General features: G+C 23.5%; 2 protein-coding genes across 11 annotated transcripts in view; one reads left to right on the top strand and one right to left on the bottom strand.

The window, feature by feature from the left end:
* The window catches only part of LOC126901699 (peripheral plasma membrane protein CASK), an 81,954-nt gene extending 72,739 nt beyond the window's left edge, over positions 1-9,215 (bottom strand). For 2 of the 8 annotated variants that reach the window (XM_050678379.1, XM_050678380.1), the window contains exons 1-10: positions 8,709-9,213; positions 6,763-6,875; positions 6,593-6,698; positions 6,249-6,326; positions 5,272-5,447; positions 5,113-5,187; positions 2,640-2,815; positions 2,458-2,580; positions 2,200-2,401; positions 886-1,004 (exon numbers count right to left, since the gene is read on the bottom strand). In XM_050678379.1, coding sequence (XP_050534336.1) covers positions 886-1,004; positions 2,200-2,401; positions 2,458-2,580; positions 2,640-2,815; positions 5,113-5,187; positions 5,272-5,447; positions 6,249-6,326; positions 6,593-6,698; positions 6,763-6,875; positions 8,709-8,770 — 1,230 coding nt within the window. In that variant the 5' untranslated portion in view covers positions 8,771-9,213. Of the gene's footprint in view, positions 1-885; positions 1,005-2,199; positions 2,402-2,457; positions 2,581-2,639; positions 2,816-5,112; positions 5,188-5,271; positions 5,448-6,248; positions 6,327-6,592; positions 6,699-6,762; positions 6,876-8,708 lie in introns of all 8 variants that reach the window. The other 6 variants (XM_050678381.1, XM_050678382.1, XM_050678383.1 and 3 more) reach the window with 5 other exon arrangements.
* Positions 9,216-9,293: 78 nt separating this feature from the next.
* Positions 9,294-22,513, top strand: LOC126901698 (copper-transporting ATPase 1). 3 transcript variants are annotated; one of them, XM_050678375.1, is made up of 22 exons: positions 9,294-9,474; positions 9,650-9,727; positions 13,027-13,153; positions 13,228-13,449; positions 13,520-13,691; positions 14,196-14,489; positions 14,550-14,713; positions 14,778-15,007; positions 15,132-15,321; positions 15,394-15,633; positions 15,691-15,940; positions 16,580-16,833; positions 16,894-17,091; positions 17,151-17,310; positions 17,372-17,540; positions 17,622-17,766; positions 17,842-17,962; positions 18,850-19,196; positions 19,253-19,402; positions 19,460-19,530; positions 19,589-19,738; positions 21,898-22,513. In XM_050678375.1, coding segments are annotated over exons 1-22 (3,852 nt in total). In that variant the 5' UTR covers positions 9,294-9,472; the 3' UTR covers positions 22,016-22,513. The 3 variants fall into 3 exon arrangements, with proteins under 3 accessions (XP_050534332.1, XP_050534334.1, XP_050534333.1); XM_050678377.1 differs by lacking the exons at positions 9,294-9,474; positions 9,650-9,727 and adding an exon at positions 10,700-10,830; XM_050678376.1 differs by lacking the exons at positions 9,294-9,474; positions 9,650-9,727 and adding an exon at positions 12,813-12,968.
* The last annotated feature ends 1,241 nt before the right edge of the window (positions 22,514-23,754 follow it).

Raw genomic sequence — 23,754 nt, 5'->3', positions numbered from 1 at the left:
AAAAAAAAAAAAAAAAAAAACTTAGTAAAACCAATCTTTTCAGCTTCGCATCGAAGCTAAAAATTAATTTTTTTTTTTACCGCCCTTAATTTTATTTATAGTATCACGATAATAGTTTAATATAATTATTTAAATAGTTAAAATGTTCAGAATCTAAATTTACTATAGCATTTTCAAAAAATACATAGGTCTGTACTCTTTTTTGTACCAAATTTGACTATACTAAGAGACTGAAAAAAAGATGCTGTTATTATGATTTTTTTCGCATTTATAGTGATTATGTCAACTAAAAGTATTGTGATAAACATACTATAGTAATTTTTAATCTCCATAACATTTTCTATCATTATAATAAGTAATAAAATAAATATGAGTAAAAAAAAGTTATATAGAACAAATCAGCTTTACCTTTTTTAAAAATGCTGTAAAAATCAACTTTAATAGTCCTTATCAAAACTGAACTTCACAGAATAATTTAAACATTTGTACAATCTATCATCATACTTTAAATAACATTAAGGGGTAATAAAAAATTATAATTTTTTTTTTAATCAACAATTTAATGTCAAGAAACCATTATTTTACAAATATTCAAATTATAGTTAAAATATTGATGATAGAGTAAAACTTAAGCCATATTTGGAGTCAACATCAAAAAATCTATCAGAAACAATATAAAAAATTTCATATCATTCCATGACTCAAATTTTCTTGAGCTGTGTAATTAATTTATGTTTCAATTATAACCCACATAAATATAGACATTGTTGAATGTATAAGTACTTAGTTCTTTATTTTATACTATCATATAATCTCAAGAGTTTATAATTAATTACTTGCTATCAAATATAGAATAAAAATATGTTTTACTAAAGAAATACCAACCTCTAAAAGTTTACACAAATGTTCATCTTCTAATAGTGGTAAAACAGTTTGGGGTGATGCTGGAAGTGCTTCGTGGATACACTGGATGTCATCTAAAGAACTTAGAATTACTCCAACAGCTACAAAAAGTAAGAAATAAGTTTATTTTTAAAATTAATTTGATGAATATTGTGAGTCTTTAATAATTTTCTAGCATTCTTAAAAAAATCATTTTTCAATTTTAAAAAAACTATTAATTCTATAAAACCATATTTTTCCCAAAACATACTTCATTTGATTTAGGAAACTTTTTATAACAGCTCAACTAAAAATTTTAAGTCTACAAGACGTACTTTTTAGATCTTATAAAGATATTGAAAAAAAATTTTCAAGTAGATTTAAAATTGGTATTTTTCTATGTAAACTGTATGTCATACTTTTACAAAAATATCCTTCAACTTTATAATAAAGAGAAACTTCCTAACAGTTACAATTATTATAATTACAGTCAATGTTGATATTATTAGTTTTTATTTTTTATTGAAATTATTTTTTGAAAACTGAAAAATCATTTGAAACTTCTATTGTCAATATTTTAAACATTAACCAAGCTGACGATATACTTTTTTGAAGATTAAATAAATTTTTTTCTTTTCAATTTTTTATAATGTTTCAAAAAATTTGACTTCTTGGAACTTACATAAAAATAAAACTAATACAATGCATTTTAAAATAAAAAAAAACTTTATTTATATTAGCAACAATATTAGGTCAAAATGTCTTTTTGTAGTTTTTTTGCATTGAAACATAGTGCCTGCATTATTTTAAATATTCAATTAATGCTTAGTATAGTCATGAAGTATTTTAGTGTACTACATGATTTAAAAAAGGAAAACATCCTGGTGATTTGTTCTTTATAAATAATTAGCCTCTTCAATAAAAAATTAAGTAATTTTTAGTGAATATGATCATTTTTTCAAATACATATAAAAGTCTTTTATGATAGTTATTTTAATCACTGTCAAATAACAATCAATACCAATCAAGAATAAATATTCCAACTTCACTATGTTGAATTGTGACAGTACTAAAGTTTTAAAAATCTACTATTATTTGCTCAATAATAATAATTTATAATAATACATCAATATTAAACAATAAAAATAACATCATTTAATTAAAAAAAAAAAACCAATTATTAGTTAAGTTTACTTACTATTTGATAATTACTATAGATTATTATTATTAAAGAAACGATAGATTATTTATTTGAAATATTGGGTATTTTGAAATGAAAACCTGACAATTAATATATTTTATTTAATAAATAATAACCTGAATTGGTAATATCGTCATCGCCAAAATCTGAAAACTGATCAATAGCATTTGAATTTGAATCTAGAGAAGACTGATAAGTCCAACGAGCTGATGATACTGCTGCCATAACAGCACCACGTAAACGTCTACGACTATTATATATTTTTAACTGCTCAACAGTTTCAACCAAATGTATTTTAGGAGCATTCTTGTCTCTTTCCTAAAATAAATAAAATTAAAATGCGTAAAATTATTTCAATAAATTAAAAATGTTACTCTAAGCCAACGGTGATTTAAGACATCTTGTATAGTAACTCGTTTTTTTGGATCCAAACAAAGCATTTTGCATACTAAGTCCTTAGCAGCTTCACTGATTGGTTTCCACTGGGATCTATTAAACTGTACACAAAGATTTTATAGATGAACATACATTAAATGAGGCTACAACTTATACTAACATTTAATTTAGCTTTGCATATATTGTTATAGAGACGTTCTCCAGTTCCAAGAAATGGTGTTAGACCAGTCAACAATATATGTAAAATAACTCCTGCAGACCAAACATCACCTGGTTTTCCATATTGTTGTCTATCAACAACTTCAGGTGCCATAAAATGTGGTGTTCCAATACGTCCTATAAATATATATTAAATTATAATAAAAACTTTAAGCATTAATTTATTTTAATTTTTATGAGATAGCTTTTTTTTTAGTTAGTAAAAAAAACATAAAAAAGAAGCAAAATGTGAAATTAAGATATTTAAATCATCATGCAAAAAATTAAAAAATATATAACCAGATCCACTGTAGAAAAAAAAGTATTAAATAAAAATATGAGATATGTACTACAGGCAAAACAATTTTTACAAAATAAATTATAAATTAAGTTGAATTAAATATTTTATAAATAAACACAAACTAAAATAAATAAAGTAAAAAAAAATTTGATAAATAATAGCTTAGCTCAGTTTTAATTAGATAATAGTTCATTAGTGTAGGTTCAAATGATCTATTAACCAAAATTTGTTTATTTTTTTTTCCATATAATTGATTGTTACAATAATAGAACTTTTAGAGTAAAAACATGTAATTTTATTTTAAATACATCTAATGTTACACGGTTCAAAAAGAAATTTAACAAATATACATGAATAACATTTTTTTCAAAGAATATTTTATTTTTATTTGGTTGATACGTTCCTCTGATCCTACACTGATTATATTAAAATTACCCCGCTGGTACATCATCTCTGAGTTTATTATTATTATTAATATTATTTAAATATAATCTTTCACAATTATGCTACAGCAGTACATGCAGTAAGCAATATCTTAAGATAATATTCATGTAAAAGAGTTGCACACAAAATTATCATTTTGATGATCTTTCCAAATTTTTTAAAGCTGTAGAAAACTAAAATGATATTGTCATATATAATAGTGTATAACATACTTAATAACAATACATGTTATAGTATTCAAATTATTATTTCACTCATAGGTAGGCCATTTTTTATTTCAGCGACACAAGTATACCGACATAAAGATAGAGAAGTATTTAGTTAAACATATAAAATCGAAAATTTTAACACAAGAATAATATATTTTTGAATACTGTAACCATTTAAATAGATTCTTAAATTACAGAAATGATTTTTTTTTTTTATATAAATATAATAGCTATGTATACTATTATATATAATAGTATGTTATTTCAAAGAAAAATGTTGTATGTAATAATAAAGTCTATTAATTACTATATTGAAATAGTCTTTATATTATTATTTATAATTTTTCTTTAATTAAAATTAGTTTAATTTTAACATCTAATCTCAACTATGGATTAATTGATAATTTTTTAAAAAAATATAAAAGGAACTTAAAATAAAAAAAAGAAACAGATTATACATATGAGCACAAAAAATATAAATTATAGTGGTCAAAAAACAAATTAAAATCCATAATGTAGAAAAAATTACATACAGACTATATATTATAAATTTTTTATGTCATTTTAAAAATTACTAATTAATCTATAGTTTAGAAAGACGTTAAAAGTAAGCTAATTTAATTGAAACATACATTATATATGATAATTTAAAGACTTTTTCAATAAATAATTGGTTAAAACTTGATTATAATCAGATACAATATCTAAACAATTCCCTTTAAAATAGCATAATTATTAAATTTATGAAAAAAAAAAAAAATTAATTCTACAATTTTAGAATGTATTCAAATCAACTATTAATAAAAACAACTCATGATTGAAAAAAAAATACAATACTTTTAACATGAAAGTAATTATAAAAAATACAGGACTTGGAAATTAAAAATATCAGCAATTTATATAAATTATGCTATTAAAATCCTTAATTGAAGCCAGTAATTAATAGTTATAATCAGGACTCATAGCTTCTAGCATTTTTATATATCTTTTGAAAGGTCCTAGAAATATCTGTAAACTGTAAAATTTTTTTAGAAAACCATTAAGCTAAATATGAAATTTAATATTACATGTGAATAGATGCAAAAAAATATATGTATACTACGTTTATTCATTATCGATACTTATAAGTATTATGAATTTTCATATCTTTTAAAAATTGATATATGTTTTATTTTATTATAAGTGTAGGATTTATAAAGTATTGAACTAAAATTAGTATAAATGTTTTTTCAAATTTGATTTTTTTGCATATTTTAGCCTTATTATTGCTATAAATTATGAGTCCCAGTAATGATACAACCATTATTTAATATAAATTTATAATATGAGGGATATTGTATATAAATTTGCAACAAATTTTAAGAGAACATTAATTCATCATTTCATTTAATAACTTATGATATGATATCAAATCATAAATAGCATAAATTAGTTTAGTCCAGCACCAGTGACAAATTTGCTCGCCAATAACAGGCTCTTACCCTCTCTATCTGATTGCAAATACACCTGTCCATTGGCACTCAAATTGGGTCGAGATAAATCATCAAAACTTTTTGCTTAAAACAAATGGTTGCAATAATAAATAAAACAAAACCAAAAATATACAAATATTAATTATAGTAATAATAATTGATAAGTACCACCATTGATAGATACACCATCATGTAGCTGAATTGCAACACCAAATCCACCTAATTTGACTGGTGCTGAATTTTCTTTAGTGGCCAATAAAACACAGTGTGGTTTTATATCTCTATGAATTATATCATTGTCATGACAATATCTAATTGCCTCTAGAGTTTGTCTCATATAATGACTGTAAAATTAATGTTTTTCTTATCACTTTTTGAGAAATATTTTTAAGTGAGTGTAAAACAATATTGGTATCACATTATTGATATTATATTTAATTTACAAAACTTTTCACTTAATGTAACAATCAAGCTTTAGTTCATTGCATACTATCATTAATAAATATTTATGTAGACGTGTATATTTCATAGAAAATAATGATTAATTTATACTGTAGTATAATCATTCTGAACCTTAGAAAATTAATCTCTTGTAGGATATTTTATTTTTAGCCATGTTTACAAAAGACACAATTTTATATTAACCATAAGTTAGCTACTCCCAGTTTAGAAACACTGCTTTAGTACACATAATATGACAAAAATAAACACTAATTTATATCATCATCGTTTCCTTAGCCTCTATCACAATTATTTGGGGTCAACTTTACCTTGACAGGATTTTTACACTATCTATTATCCTGACACAACCTTTTATGGGCAATAAAGGGCATATGCCATTGTTAGAGTTCCCGTATGGCCACCCATCCATGAACATAATACAGTGCAGCTGAACATCAGCACTAAGCAGTAACTGAATGCTTCATAATACGCTCTATACTTAATGTGAAATTCAAATATCAATACAATTATTATTATTTTGAAAAGTAATTTTTGTTACGCTTTGTTAGATATTTATGAATTTAATACAAATTCTCTTTTAAAAGAAATTATAGAATTATCATTGTAATTAATTTATCAATAATTAGATAATTATTCATCTGATAAATTAACATTTTAAATTTTGATGTAATTTTTTTACATACCTGGCTACAGCTTCACTATACACAAATCCAGCTGTTGCTCTACGTACTATCTCGAAACATATGTCAGATCCATCCATACTATAAACAGAAAAAGTTTTTATTACAGTTATTTTAGAACATTTCAAGTCAAAAAAGTAAAGGTAATTGCTCATAAAAGGTGCATTATATATATATATGATAAAAGATAAAATATTGATACATTTTTTTTAATTAATTTAATTAAACCTTTTAAATGTGTCAAAAATAAAATAAAATTTAAATTGAATCAATATAAACAAATGCTTACCATAAAAAATTGTTTAAAAAAATTTCAACTTAAAAGACAAATTAAATAAATTTCTTACTATTCAAAAACCATATACAACATTCCTTCTGAACTATAGGTCTCTAATAGTTCTACAATATGAGGATGTTTCAACATATGGCATATAGTTGCTTCTCGTTTTAAATCTGAGGATTATAAAGTTATAAAATAAATAAAAATTTTAGATTGTCTGAAAGCTGTATAATTTACCTGAAGTACTTAATCCTGGGCTTGATGTAAAACTTGCAACATCGACAATTTTTACAGCAAATTGCTGACCAGTTTGACGATGAACACATCTTTTCACTAAGCTAAATGGACCTCTAAAAATAATTTGATAAATTCTTAAATAAAGATCATGAATGACTAGATGACTAATATAAGCTAATATAGTTTTATTCAATATTCTTAAATTTTGAAAAATTGTTTTATTATTTCAAAGTATAAAATAATAGTAATATATTTATATTTGGTTACAAATTTAAACTAATATTCAGCAGAATTTAGAAGATTTAGAAAATTTTATCACAAAAATTTCATCAGCAATAGATGATCAATGACTATCCAAGGGATAGTGTCAAAAGCAGGAATACATGCTGTTCATTGATTGTCATATTAGCTAGAAGGCTTATATTGAGCTATATGAGTGAATGCCCAACAAGAACAAGGTACAATAATGTGGTAATGATAAACTTAACCTTTCCATAATCTTTTACCAAAAGATCTATAATTTTTTCAGATTGATTTTTATATAAAAAAAAAAACAAACAAATTTTTTTATTGCATAAATTTTTAATGTTACAATGCTTAATATATACTTAAGAAACTTTTTTTTTGCAATTTCTTTTATACAAACAATTAGATAAATACTTGAGTATTAATTTATGTATAAAAATAGAAATTGTAAATTCAAAATAAATGTTAGATGAGTAATTCAATTTATAGATAATATATTAAACAAGAGTGGATTGAACTCATATCAATTAGGGTTTTGTAAATGTTTTTGCTAGCAGACATCAATTTATAGGTTTATATATATATATATATATATAACATTCTGTTTTATAAGCTACTGTTTTTGTTGAAAAAAAAAACCAAGGAAACCTGTATAGCTTAACAGAATAAAATCGAACACAAGTACTTGCACTTTGTGGCACATTGTGTTCACTACATACCTATGTAGTTAAGTAAAGCTACTGGCTTTATTTTTAAATTTATTTATTTTTCTAGATTTTACTTACCTATTTAAATATAAAAATTACATTTTCAGATCTAATATTACCATAAAATTTCTAAACAGAGAATGTTTGAATATAACCATTAGAAGTATAAAATGGTAAATAGCGTATTAATTATTCAAAATCTCAATTAAGTTTTGATTATATGTTAAATAATGTTGCAACCCTAATGGCTACTATTATATTAAACACATTGACTTCTTTAGAATAAAGTTCTTCATTTTAGATAAATAATTAAGAAAATGGGAATCAATATTTTTTACAAACAATCTATTTAATTAAAAAATTGTTCACTTAAAGTTATCTGAAATGTTATTAAAACTAACAAATAGATTGAGCAAACTATAATTTTTTACAACAATAAATTATTTGTTAATAGTCATCTCAGTTTACAGAATACCATTAAATTTAATTATGCCACTTAGTCATTCTTCAATAAAAATCATTAATAAAACTATTTTTTATTATAATTACACTTTAAAATATAAGTATGCTAATTTGAAAAATATTAATTAAAATTGAACCCAAACTAATTGTATACTAAAAAAGTAAAGTTAACACTATAATTTTAAATTTTTGCAAAATATAGATTTTAATTTTACTTGAAGTAAATTTCCAAAACTTATTATTCTATCAAATTTGATGAGTAAGATCATAATATAGGTAATAATTATTTTAGAAATGAGATATCTAATATTTGATAATTTTTTAAAAATTTTAATTTCAAATCAATAAACCACACTAACTTTCATATACTGATAAAGCCATATATTTTGAATTGAAAGTCATCCTATGGTAAATGTTTACATATTTGATTAAAATAAACAATATTTTGTACATTAAATTAACTATCTGCTAACTTTATGATTTACAATGCATCTACAACTTCATTTATTATGGATAAAGGGAAAAACTTACTTTCCAATAGTTTCCAGCAATTCATATACATCATCAAAGAGAACTTCTTCGTCTGCCATCATTTAAATGAAAGAACAGTTCATTGCAATATTACATACTGATAATATTAAATAATAGACAAAATAAATGAAAATGCCATTCAGTTTTCAAGAGTTTTAGTGAAGAAAGGTATTACAAAATTGAATATGTCTAAGGGGAACTTTAAGTCTGGAATCTAGGTTTATAAGTTCGGATAAATGACACTACGAGTTATAAGGAAAAAGAAGATATATTAAATGTGAATATCTACTGAAGGACGCTTCTAAACTTAATAGTTAAAAGAAATGAGGCTGTGGTCACCGTCCTGCCTCATTATCTTTTAAGGAAAAAACTGGAGACGAAATTGCCACTAGTCTGCGTTTGCTGCTGCTGCTGGTTGCTACCTGCTGGTGCTTCTTACGAATTGCGTCCCCGCCCTACTGAACTTTTGTCGTTTCTATGGGCAACGAATCTCGCGCCTACGACTGCCGGTGAACCGCGGCCAACTTCATATTACTCACCGCTTTTTATTGTACTGATAAGATAACAATTTTATAATAGCTACAAAAAATAAATATGTGAGATAACTACACAGATTTTACTATATTAAATAAATACTTGTGTCAAGTTAGAATAAGATCATTGACTTTTGTTATTTGACCAACATCTCTATGTGTATTAAAAAGTGTAAATGTGATCAAATACAATATCCAATTAACAATAAATTATAAATAAAATTCTCATATATGTAAGTATAAATTATTTAAAATCTAAAAAATTAAAACATTTATTATGTTTACAAACCACTTTTTTATGGTAATTGATATTATTATATATAAATAAGAAATAACAATATGTAATGATTCTGGTAGAATTTCTATAACCTTTATGCAATAATTTAACCATTTAAAATTGTATTTAAGGGCGGATCCACCTGTAACTATGCAATCTAATGACTCATTTGAACTTCATTCTACAAAATCAATAAATAAAAATGAATTGTAAGTAAAATAATATTATTATTTATAACTAAGTTTAAACATATGGGATATTATTTAAGCATGTAGACTAAACATATCTAGGTTCCATTTATTCGTTGTAACTTGATGATGAAAAAGCATATACATACTAACATTAAAAAATACTACACATGTTCAAATGACATTTTTTTTTTTAAATTAAAAAAAACGAATCAGATATTATTTAGCAATTCAATTTATAAAATATAATACAACAAAATTGAAGATAAAAATCTGATACACTTATGATATTGTAATAACTAAGAATAAATCTTTATAAAACATTAAATAAAACTAATAAAAGAAACATTAAAGTATTAAATCCAGAAATGTTAAGAAATAATTGATTTTTTATGTGAATATGTATCAACTATCAATCCAAATTTTTTTTTTTTTGCAATTAAAAGAATATTAATGAGCATACAATTTATTTTTCATTAATTTTTTCAATATAATTTCTTTCATAAATAATTATACTTGTGATTGTTTTAAGAACTAATTAACTGACATATATTGAACAGTATATGAGGTTGAAATTTGCATAAAAATGATTAACATTCTAATATTTATTAGTAAGTAGTGTAAATTTAAAAAGATTTGTTAGGCTTAATTACCTATAGTAGGCCATTTATTATTAAACAATATTTTTTATAGTTTTAAAACACAAGTGAGTAGTAAAACATAAGTGAGTTAAATTTTATTTTTATTCTATATTATCACTAAATATTGGGTATGCAGAAATAAGAAGGGGAAAAAAGAATGTGAGAAACACAAGTAGACATATAAGTGAGTTAAATTTTATTTGTATTTTATATTATCACTAAATATTGGCTATGCAGAAATAAGAAGGGGACAAAAGAATGTGTGAAATGTAATTTTTCCATTAAGAATAAGTGAAAGTATCTTAATCTAGTTTTTGCTCTTGCCACTCTTCAAGGTCTGTAGTTTTATGAATTGTATATAATTTAGTTTCATGAAACTAAATTAATGAATCAGAAAAATTAGAATGTTAATATGAATATTGTATAGTTTAACATTTAAATATATTTATTAACTTCATCAAATAATTACTATTCTAAATAAAGGTAAATAAGAGTATTTTTTAATGATCATATTTTCATTGAAATTAAATTGAAAAAAAAAATGTAATTTATAAGTTAATTTAAAGAAAATTTTCTAATTACAATACATAATTTTCCTACTATTATAGTGTCTTAGGTTAAGTCTTAAGTATTTAAGTGAACAATTAAATATAGTGTATTCAATAAGTAAGGAAAAAGTTTTTATTGATCCAATTGTTCTAACAATTAATCTGTTTCCCTAATTATTGAACACTCTGTATACTGTATATTATAATAAGTGGGTTTAAAATTAAAATTGAGTGATAAGTTTATTATGTATTATGTTATAAAATAAATATTGTTGTTATAATTTTTTTTAATTAGATTAAATCAAATATAAATATTTCTATTTTTCAAAAATATGCTTAATATTCAAAATACTAAACTATACTACAATTATATAATAAAATATTATATAATTATTAAAATTATATACTACAATTCTTTAAAATTACTTTTTCTTTAATAAAATCTGATAAATCAAAGGCCTTGAATAGAGGTGTTTTCTTTAAAATAAAAATAATTGAATGTAATTAAATTATTTTTTGAAGTACTCATAGCTTCCTAGTGTGTAATAATGTATATGCCTATATATGTATGCAAATAAAATTAAAATAAATATGAGATGGTTTTTTTTATTGATTTAAATTTTGAAAAGTTTTCAAGAATTTATCAAATATAAAAAATGTTTTTACGTATAATATATTCCTTGGGTCAACTTTAGAAAACGTGTAGAAAATAAAAGTATGTTGAAAATATGATAGAAAAATTTTTCTTTTTTTGTAGATAAGACTTCCTTGATCCAAGGTACAGATAAATATATATAGGGTGATTCTTTTAACACTAGACACTCAATTTCTCTTAAAATAATAAGTTTTTGATGTTTTTATTTAGGGGGGGGGGGTTTATTAGTTACACATGTATCTTAATTTATTTGTTATAAAATATTTTTTTAGATCTATCCCTTATGTCTAGTATCAACTTTTTTTTTCAAATGGCAACATACATAATTAACTAACTTATTAGAAAATTACTGATCAATAACAACTTTTGATCTAATACTTTGGAAGTTATTAGTACTTTAAAGTATATACTGCAGGTAAAGTAAGGATGTTGCTAATATTATCATTAGTCATCTCCTCTTCTTGCCAAGGTGAACATTTATGAATATCTTCAGTGTATATTTATTATTAATTGTCATTAATAAAAAAAATTAAAAATGAATTTTTTTTTTTAATTTTAAAATAGCCGTTTTTAGCATGTTTTCGCAAAAATTATGAATAGGTTGATAAAAATTTTAAGACAAATAACTATTGAGTTATAAGCAATTTAATATGTTAATGGGTATAAAAATGTTAAAATTAAGCTGGTCAAATATTTTGTAAGAAAAGCTCTATTTTAATATTTTGAAAAAGCTAAACATTTTAAAAATTCTTTTTTTTATTTTGTATTATTAAAATATGTGAATTTAAAAGACAATAAATGAAAAAATTGTTTAAAAAGATAATTACAGCAAATGTAAATTTATAATTGATAGATGTTGTCAACTAAATTTGTTCTACTATCTCTACATGGTTCATCAAAATTTAATTTTGAATTAATTTAAAACCAGCTTTTTTGATGAAATACAAATAATATTGATGATTTTTTTATTGGATTCTCATGGTTCCATGTTTTTCTTAATTTATCAATCATATACATTATTATATGAATATTTTTTTATTATTTATTTGTTAAATAAATTTTATTTTTACCACATCTAATTGTTTTAATCATAGTAGACTAAATTCAAAATAGAAATTTATTTATAGATTAAAATGAGTGATAAAGTTTTATCTCCAATCATTCTGTTTATTGCTTGATATTACTAATTTGTTTTTCATTCTTATTATTTTTTATCTCATTATTTAAAGTATTAAGGTTATCCAATCTGATTATAACTACATATTATTATGTTTTAGGTCTAATGTATTAAGTAATTAATAAAAACTTACTTTAGTACTAGATTTTATATTAATTAAGAAGTTTGTGTAAATCTCTACTTATAAAATGGCTTATTCTTTATTAATTAATCATGATGTTGACACTGATATCTTTTCTTGGTATTTTTTAAAATTCTAAACAACTTAATGAAATATATCATGTTTTTTATTATTTTAGTTTATCATCTAACAACAAATCAATCAAATCAACCCAAGATGAAAATCATCAATTATTAATTTTAACTGTACACTCAAAAGTATCCGAAATTAATAATGTAGTTCAAAATGTTCCAGATGTGATAAAAGTTTGTAATCTCAACTTATTATGATAATTGGAATTTTTAAATTCCAGTTGTTTAAATTATTTTTTTAATTTCAGAGTTTTGTCATCAGTGATAAATATTTACTTATAACTTACAACAGAAAATTGACTAATTCATTAAAAATTATTGAATCTATAAAAAAGATGGGGTTTTTAGTGTCTTTTGAACCGGAAAAACAAACAGTAGCCATCATACCAATAGAAGGCATGAAATGTAACTCTTGTGTTCGTAAAATTGAAAATCATGTTTTAGAAAAAAATGGTGTTATTAATATTAAAGTATGTTTATTTATTTACAAAAAAGTATATCATCTAAAATTTTATTATCATTCTATATTTTGTTATCTAGGTCAACCTTGAAGAAAAATGTGCTCATATTTTGTATGATTTAAATACAGTTACGGTTTTTGAATTACAATCATTTATATCTGAACTAGGATTCACTGTACCAATTCATCCTACAACAACAATAGTACAAATTAATGGGATGTCATGCATGAGCTGTGTGAGAAATATTGAAGGTATGTATATTAATGTAAAACTATATATATCGTCATCTAAGAACTATCACAGCTAATCTCAAAAAATCAAATTTAAATTTCATTATATTATAAAAATATATAAATTTGATTTTTTATGATTGATCATGATGGTTTTTAGATGACAATATATAATTTCTTCTATCGGGTATTAAATGAAGTTTGTGCTATTTCAATAGACAAATTGAAATAAAAATTATTTTTTAATTGTAAATATTATTTTATAATCATTTTAATGTATTATTTTTTTAATTTTACATTTTAACCATAAAAACTTTTGAAGAAATTAGAATTCATCATTGAATTTTAGCTGCCAAAAATGTCTTACTTAAAATCTTATAATCAAATTAACTAACTATGTTTAAAACTATACAAATTAATTATTTATTTACTATTACATCATAGACCAAAATTTTAGTTTACAATTAAACAGTTTCAATACCAAATATACATATATATTTATACATTAATAATAATATTATTTAGGTAAAATTGGAGTATTAAATGGAGTTAACTCAATATCTGTCAGTTTAGAACAGAAATCAGCTACTATTACTCATCACCCTGCTGTTATTAGTGCATCTGATTTAGTAGCTGCTATTACAACTATAAACTCAAAATTTAAAGTTTCATTAAAAGATCAAAAAATAGATGAACCAAATAATTTGTATATTACATGTATACCTGAAGATGAATATAGTAAAGCATATTTAAGTATTAAAGGCATGACATGTGCGTCTTGTGTCATCGCAATTGAGAAACATTGTCTAAAAATTAAAGGTGTTTTATATAAAATGAGATTATGTTATAAAAAAAATGTGCTTACTTTTTACGTTTTAGGTGTTAAAAGTATATTAGTTGCATTAATGGCAGCTAAAGCTGAAGTACAATACGATCCTTCTATAGTTCAACCTGAAGAAGTTGCTAACTCAATTACAGATTTAGGATTTCCTAGTGATGTTATAATAGAGAATAGTTCTCAAACTAATCAAACCGAATTAATAGTAAAATTATCAAATAAGTTTACTATTTTTATATTATATTGCAATTAATAATTTTTTATTTTAGATTGGTGGTATGACATGTGCCTCCTGTGTGAACAAAATTGAGACTAACGTGTTAAAGCTAAAAGGCGTACATAAAGCAGTTGTGGCACTTACTACACAAAAAGGAATATTTACTTATGACAGTGATTTAATTGGCCCAAGAGATATAATAGATCATATTATTGCTCTTGGTTTTACTGCTGAATTAGTAAATAATAAAGACCGAGGTTCTCGTAGTTACTTGGATCACAGGTATATTACTTTATTTTTCAGATATTTTTGTTAAAAGAAATGTTTAATGGACAATGTGTTGATTTTAAACTACAAATTATTATTATTTCTTTGAAAGTTTAATTTCTTTTTGTTATTTTTTTAGTGATGACATAAAAATATGGCGCACTTCATTCTTAGTTTCTCTTATATTTGGTGGACCTTGTATTGTAGCAATGACATATTTTATGATGGGTATGACATTTGGGTTTATAGATCATTCCTCAATGTGTTGTGTTATACCAGGACTTTCTTTAGAAAATTTAATAATGTTTATTTTATCTACTCCTGTTCAGGTGGTTATATTAAATTAATGCAATTTCAATTTTTCCATAAAACCATGTATAATGTATAATTATTATGTGTAGTTTATTGGAGGTTGGCATTTTCATGTTCAAGCTTGGAAAGCTATACGTCATGGCACTACCAACATGGATGTTCTTGTATCAGTAGCAACTACAATTTCTTATGTTTATTCATTTATTGTTGTGCTTATTGCAATCACTGAAAGTCCCGCTAAACATTCCAGTCCATTAACATTTTTTGATACGCCACCTATGTTGTTTGTTTTTATTTCATTAGGTCGGTGGATGGAGCACATAGCTAAGGTAAATTCTAATTATAAATGTTATGCTTTTAGTGTTAAAGATTTTGTAAAATTTTAGGGTAAAACATCAGAAGCTCTTTCCAAACTATTATCATTAAAAGCTACTGATGCATTACTTGTGACTATTACAAATGATTTTCAAGTTTTAACTGAAAAGGAAGTTAATGTAGATCTTGTAAAACGTGGAGATATACTTCGAGTATTACCTAACACTAAAGTACCAGTTGATGGTAAAGTTTTACATGGCCGTTCTTCTTGTGATGAATCTTTAATAACTGGAGAGTCTATGCCAGTAAATAAAAAACCTGGTATGTTTGTTTTAACAACTTTTTATTTATAATTAAAAAATTATTTTTTAATATACGAGGATCATACAGAAGTAAAATTAAAGCACTTATGAAAAATTAAAAATGAAGTACATGGAATATATTTAAATATTTTTATGACATAGTCGCCATTAAATTCAAGGTATTTTTTGAGCCTTAGTATAAATTTTTATATGCCAGTATCAAAAATTTGCTGCATCCTCTTTCAGCCTTTTCGCCTGATTATAATCTCCTCATCATTAGCAAAATGTCACCCATTAAAAAATTACTTTAATTTATTGAAAAAATGATTATCCACCAAATTGGGATTTCTAAAAGTATTTTATCCAAACAATATTAGGATTTCATGCAAAACACAAGCAATGTGGGTCTTTTAAAAGACAAACTTCATTGATTAAAATCATAATGGTATTTTTTGGAAAGTTAGAAAACGGATGACTGTTCAAACCTTGCAAGATTAAGAGGTAGTGGGACATCCAATAAGTTCTTCATCGAAAAAGCTTGTTACAACTAAACAAAACGACTTAAAAATATCAAGGGACCCCTCAAAATGACTGTTAAAAATTTAACTATTAGCCAGATATTCTAATTTAAATATATTAATATAATGGTTTTTTTTAGGTAGTTTAATTATTGGTGGTTCAATGAATCAAACTTCTCCTTTATTAATGGTTGCCACTCATACAGGAGAAGCTACTATGTTGGCTCAAATTGTTAGACTTGTTGAACAAGCACAAACATCAAAAGCACCTATACAACAATTTGCAGATAAAATTGCTGGCTATTTTGTTCCTGCTGTTATTGCCATTTCATCTATTACCTTAGGATCATGGCTTTATGTTGGTCTTTACCACCAAAAATATTTACCAATTCCTGTGTGTTAAATAAGATTACTTTATTTTTTAATCATTTATCATGAAATGATTTATTTTTAGGATGAAGATAAATTTGGACCAGATAGTTGGGAAAATGCTATTCAGTATTCATTTAGATGTGCATTAAGTGTTTTAGCAATTGCTTGTCCCTGTGCACTTGGTTTAGCAACACCTACTGCTGTAATGGTTGGTACTGGTGTTGGTGCATTAAATGGTATATTAATAAAAGGAGCTGAAGCACTAGAAAATGCTCATAAAGTAAATAATTATTAACCAAATTAAATTTAAGATATAAATAGAATATTTATTTTTTATAGGTAAAGTATATTGTATTTGACAAAACAGGTACAATAACATATGGTAAACCATCAGTTTCAAGAATTTGTTTATTTGTTGGTAACAAAATATGTTCTTTGAATCATTTTTTGTCTGTAATTGCTAGCGCTGAAGTTAGTAGTGAACATCCATTAGGTTCTGGTAAACCATAGAAAACTTTTCAATTTATTAGTTTTATTATAAATTTTATTATTATATTAAGCTCTAGTTAAATTCGTAAAAGACACTTTCGATTGTGAAATATCAGGGAAATGTGAGCGATTTCAAACTGTTGCTGGTTGTGGTATAAAATGTGTAGTTTCTCATATAGACGATCTGTTAAAAATGGGTTCAAAGTCAAATTTCATAATGAATTTTAATAACTACATGAGGTTAGTATAAAAATTAATTTAATAGCAATAATAATTTATTTACATATGTATATATATATATATATATTTTTTTTTATTAAGTGGATTTAATCAGTCAGTATTTGAGTATAATAATATTAAAGTAGAAATAGAAGAAGGTAAACCTGGAACTGAAGTACAATCAATTCATTTACATAAATTATTAGACTTAAATGAAGACATAAAACAGAATGAAATAGAATATGAGGTTTTTTATTAATTTATTATTTAATTATTAATAATTTTAGATAAATACTGTTATTATGTTATATACTTCTTTTAGGTATTAATTGGAAATCGCGAATGGATGTTTAGAAATGGCATAACCATGCCCCAAGAAGTTAATTTTAAAATGATCACAGAAGAAACCCTTGGACATACTGCAATATTATGTGCCATTAATGGTATTTATATAATCAACTGTTTTAATTGCAATGAAAAGTTTATAAAGTTGGGTGTTTCGGGAATGATAGCTGTTTATAATTTTTAAAAAATTTAATTAATTTAAAATTAAATTAACTTAAATTTTAATTGTTGTGTATAATATTAAGTACTTTACAGTGCATTTTTTAAACTAGTAAACTAGGTAATATAGATATCACTCGATTAATCTATTTTTTATAGCTTAGTTGATTGTATTCTTGCCAATTGGGAGACACTTTTTTTTATGAAAAAAACACTTTAACTGATTATTTATTAAGAAAATAATATTACTATCGCTCAACGAGTATTTAAAAAAAAAATTTACTAGTACTCTATTCTTTTTTCAATATGTTTCCATGTTCAATATATATATTATATATTTTTTCATATATAAAAAAACATTTTTTTGATGAATACTAATATTTAATTACTATTATTTAAGTTGTATGACTCTTACTTTTATGATTTTAACTTTTAAAATACTGAACCAAATAGAAAATATCATGTAATCACAATTTTTTTTATAGCTATGATAATAGCNATTTACTAGTACTCTATTCTTTTTTCAATATGTTTCCATGTTCAATATATATATTATATATTTTTTCATATATAAAAAAACATTTTTTTGACGAATACTAATATTTAATTACTATTATTTAAGTTGTATGACTCTTACTTTTATGATTTTAACTTTTAAAATACTGAACCAAAATGAAAATATCATGTAATCACAATTTTTTTTATAGCTATGATAATAGTGTTACTCTAATTATAGTTTAATAACCAAAAGACACCTGAGTAAAGCCTGGGTGGTCTGCTAGCATTGATTAAATAATAAAATTAATCTTATGCATACATTTACTAGGTATTTTGGTTGGAATGATCAGTGTTTCTGATATGGTGAAACCAGAAGCTCATTTAGCAGTTTATACTTTATTGAAACAAGGTTATCAAGTGATGCTCTTAACAGGAGATAATAGAAAAACAGCTAGTGCTGTTGCTAAACAAGTGGGTATTAATAGAGTATTTGCAGAAGTTTTACCATCACATAAAGTTGCTAAGATTCGGGCTTTACAAGAGAAAGGCATGCGGGTAGCTATGGTAGGTGATGGTGTAAATGATTCACCTGCTTTAGCGCAAGCTGATGTTGGTATTGCCATATCATCGGGTACTGATGTAGCTGTTGAAGCAGCCGATGTTGTTTTAATGAGGGTAATGTTAATATTAACTTTTACCAAAAATGAAACTTATAATTATATATTTTTCAGAATGATCTTTTAGATGTTGTCAGTTGTTTGGATTTATCTAATAGAACTGTTCATAGAATACGGTTAAATTTCTTATTTGCCAGTATGTATAACTTAATTGGCATACCTATTGCTGCTGGTTTATTTAGTCCTTTTGGTTTTACATTACAAGTAAATGTATATATTTTTTAATTGTATTGAATAAATTTAAAAATAATTTTATTTTAGCCTTGGATGGCTGCTGCTGCAATGGCTTTAAGTTCAGTATCTGTTGTAGGATCATCACTTCTCCTCAAAATGTTAGTACGATTAATTAAATTATTAATTTTATTTATTATATTTTTGTATGACTTTCAGCTATAAGAAACCTACTATGGTCTCTTTAACTACATCTGATTATCTTTCAAGATCACAAGGGGAATTAGACACCGTTTCTATACACAGAGGATTAGATGATATAGAACCATCAACTATGATAAGATCATCAAATTCTTCAACTTTATCTAAGTATGTTTATGATTGTTTTTTATTTATTTTTTTTATAGTATTCTTTATGACAAAGAGATATTTCCATAACTTATTTATACAAATGATTAATCATTTTTAAGTTAGTGTGTGTATTTATGCTTTACCAAAATTTTTGTTACATTTTAAACTTTTAGACTACAATTTGTCTCATTGCTCACTTTATTTGTTATTTATAATAATAGTAGTAATCTACACTGCTTTAACAATGACATAATATGTTTTTTTTATTTTTATACCTTATTTTAAAACGTATAATTCATATTTATGTGATTGTTATCAACAAGATAAGATCTTTTTTTAAATAATAAAAACTTAAAAATTTTTAATTAAAATTAGATTAGCATAATTAATATTGGTGTACATATTTATGATGTTTACATAAGATTTGTAAAGGGTAGTTCTGTTAGATAACAATGGTGATAATCATCATAAGCATGTGTACAGGGGCATCAAAGGGTGCATTTGCCGTCAAATTTTATTTATTTAGGCCAGGTATATTGGTGCTTAATGGAAATGTCAATTTATTTAGGATTTATATTATAGTTGCCTTACATTATTATATAAAATTTCCATTCTATTAAAGTTTAAAATATAAATTTAAAGACTTCTTTTGTTTCTCTCAAACCCAGGCCCGCATTTAGGGGGGGGCATTGGAGGCATTTGCCCCGGGCGCCAAATTTTGAAGGGCGGCAAAAATCTTAATAGGTATACAATTTTTAAAAATTAATTATTTTTATTTAATTTAAAATTTTTTCAAACAGAACAATTTATTTTTATGAAACAAAAATATCTATTTCTAAAAAAAAATATTACTTTATTATTTTTTATTATATATATATATATATTATTATATATTATTTATTATTATAATTGACATCTAAAATAAATTATGATGAGGTAATTGAAAAATTTTCGTGTATTAAGAGTAGAAAAAAATTATAATTGTTTTTCTTGCTTATTGATTAACTGTTGTTATGTTAATAAATGATATTTATAAATAATTGTTCCATTGTTAATATTTCTAACTTTTGAAAAAAATTCAAAAAAAAATAATTCAATTATAAATTATCAAATGGCCCATTTTTTACTCTTAAAAAAAATTTATGATTTAAAATAATGGTAAGGACGTCAGTGGCACATTTATGGGGGGTCTATGGGGATTGTACCCCCCACCCATGGTCCAATTGATGTCTAATGTAAACAAGGGAAATTGCTTTGAAGACTTTTTTTTTTTTACTCAACTAAAAAACCCAACCCAACACTTTTTGGGGGGCGGCAAAATTAAGTGCACCGGGCGGCAAAATTCCTAAATGCGGCCCTGCTCAAACCTCCTATACAATATGGGTTGTTTTGGTTGCATTATGGACTAGTAAAAATGACATGAAATAATTGACATCTTTGTATGTCATAATTATATTTTTTATATTTAAATTATATTTAAACATTTGGTTCCTTTGGTATATTTTATAATCTAGTAAAACCAATTATTAAATTTATATATTAAACATTTTTAGTCATAAGCAACAAAATGTTATATAAGATATATGATAATCACATTAATATTTTTAAAAAAAGTATTTAAAATCTATTGTTTAAAAATCATGTGTTTTATGAAAAGGAAAATACATTTTAAGTATAATAAAATTAATATATATTTTTAAAAAAGGATTTTTATGCCTAAAAATAAAAATTTTAATAGCATAGACACACAATAAAAGATTTTAAGAAAGTAATCATAATTTTCTCCCTTCTAAAAATATATATATTTTTTAAATAAATATAATTTTTAAGAATACTATGTCATTTCTTTTCTATTTAAAACACTCTTGTATATGTTAAAATTAGATTGTACTCATAAAAATTTCTCAAGAAAGAGTGATCAATAAATGTTTAAAACATGTAATAAAATTTACACACAAAACAATTTTATTTTTGTCTTTTACTGATTTATAGCCTAGTTTGATATATTTCTATTTTTGAAAATTTACTTGAAATCACCCTTGCTTTTATCACAGCATCTTTTGTTTAGTAATTATTAGATTTTAATTGCATTAAAAGTAGTTTTATTTTTATTTATAACTTTAATACATTAAATGTAGTTAATTTATTAAAATTAAAACAAAGTTCTATTTTTATAGGCTGTTAATGGGAAAAACAACAGCATCCGAAGCTGAAAATAGACTTCTAAGTTCTTATGATGATATGGAAGAACTTGGTATACATTATGTTGATAAAACAAAAAGCATTAATACTTAAGAAAATTTTCAAACAAATTTATTATTGACATTTAAGAAGTTATCTTAATTATTTTTTACTATATATTAATATTCTACTTTGTTAAATGTATACAGTTGAAGAATATTTTATTTAGTTTTACATAGTTTTTTTTCAAATGTTAATTTTAATTAACATTGGTTTTAAACCATTAAAATATGTTAATTGTTTTTTTTTTTATAAATTATTGTAAATATTCCATTACTCTACAAATTTGAATTTTAAACTAATGAATTACATTGAAATGTATACTTATATTATTATTTAAAATTAAGCATTTAATATTGTTATATATAACTTAAATGTATTTTTAAAAAGTTAATAAACATTTGTTACTTAAATGTTCACTTTTTTTTAACTATCTTACATTTAAATGTAAGACAGTTTGAGAAGAGTAACTAAGAAAAAGAACTAGTGATGGAAATATCGAATAGTAACTATCGAACTATTTGATAGTCATTCTTAAACTATTCGAATAGTTTTTTAACTATTCAATAGTTTATGCTAAAAATAAAATAATCGGTGGTATAAACACAATTCGAATAGTTAATCAATAGTTTAAAATATTTGAAATTGCCCATCACTAATTTTTTTTATAATTAATTTTATATAATTGGATCCTATTTATAATCTTACATAAGACCAATATTTTAGAAAAATTAACTTTACATATTTTTTTTTAACGAAACATTTTGTTGTAAAACGAATATTTCGAAAATTAAGAATGATTTATATTCAAAAAATGAATTTTAGTAAATTATTTTTTTATTTTATTTTTTTTGAGCAAGTAAAAATAATTTAAAAAAATTTTTGTTANTATTTTTTTTGAGCAAGTAAAAATAATTTAAAAAAATGTTTGTTAATACCATTTTAGAAGAAAATATTAAAATCTATAATTTATATTCTATACATTGTTACGCTAAGTGTGTTAGTTTTAAAAATAATAATTAAAAACTGAAAAATTACCTTTTTGAATGAATTTTCAACCCCGATTTGGACCCGAAAGGAGTAGGTTATCAAAACCAAATTTTACACAAATAACTTTCATATAATAAAAAACAAAATTGGCGGGTATGGAAATCGATCAATGAAAGTTAATGAAATAAGAGCCATCCTAATATATACCTGCGACTCACTACAGTTAATTTTTTAAAATGCTATAACTTCTGAAATACTAGTCCAAAAGTTGTTATCAATTAGTCATTTTATTAATAATATTATTATCTAACCTATAAGTTAGTTAATTATGTATATTGCCATTTGAAAAAATAAAGTTGATACACTTATAAGGTATAAGGGATGAACCTAAAACGAATTTAATAATGAATTGCCCATATTTATCAGTTTTTACCAACGACTCACAAACTAAAAATAAATAAAGTGGTACGTTTTAATATTATTTATTGTATAATAATTTATTTTAAGTATTCGTTAATTATCTTCTTATTATAATTAAGCGTACTTAATAATAATTTTATATAGAATTTTAGAACCCAACCAATCGAATATTTTTTATAACTATTCGATAGTTTTTAATATATTGATTAATATATTTATTATTTAAATTATCTTAGGTCAACTATTATTGAAAATAAAGATTTTTTAGTTATAAAACTTGTAGTTGCAAATTAGAAAATGAACTTGAAAAATATTTTCTTGTTAAATAGAGAGAAATGTATCACGATAAATACTGAATAACTATTATTGCTAGTAGTTACTAA

The sequence above is a fragment of the Daktulosphaira vitifoliae genome, unplaced genomic scaffold (genome assembly GCF_025091365.1).
Source record: "Daktulosphaira vitifoliae isolate Bord-2020 unplaced genomic scaffold, ASM2509136v1 Scaffold_3, whole genome shotgun sequence".
Lineage (NCBI taxonomy): Eukaryota > Metazoa > Arthropoda > Insecta > Hemiptera > Phylloxeridae > Daktulosphaira > Daktulosphaira vitifoliae.
Note: the sequence above shows the minus strand (reverse complement) of the source record. Positions and strands in the feature narration are given on the sequence as shown.

Bases quoted from the DNA above. Each gene is read 5' to 3' on its own strand.
- LOC126901698 (XM_050678375.1), top strand. The intron at 14,714-14,777 runs GTAAAATTATCA...TTTTTATTTTAG, and splicing joins CTAATCAAACCGAATTAATA to ATTGGTGGTATGACATGTGC. The intron at 17,541-17,621 runs GTTAGTATAAAA...TTTTTTATTAAG, and splicing joins AATTTTAATAACTACATGAG to TGGATTTAATCAGTCAGTAT.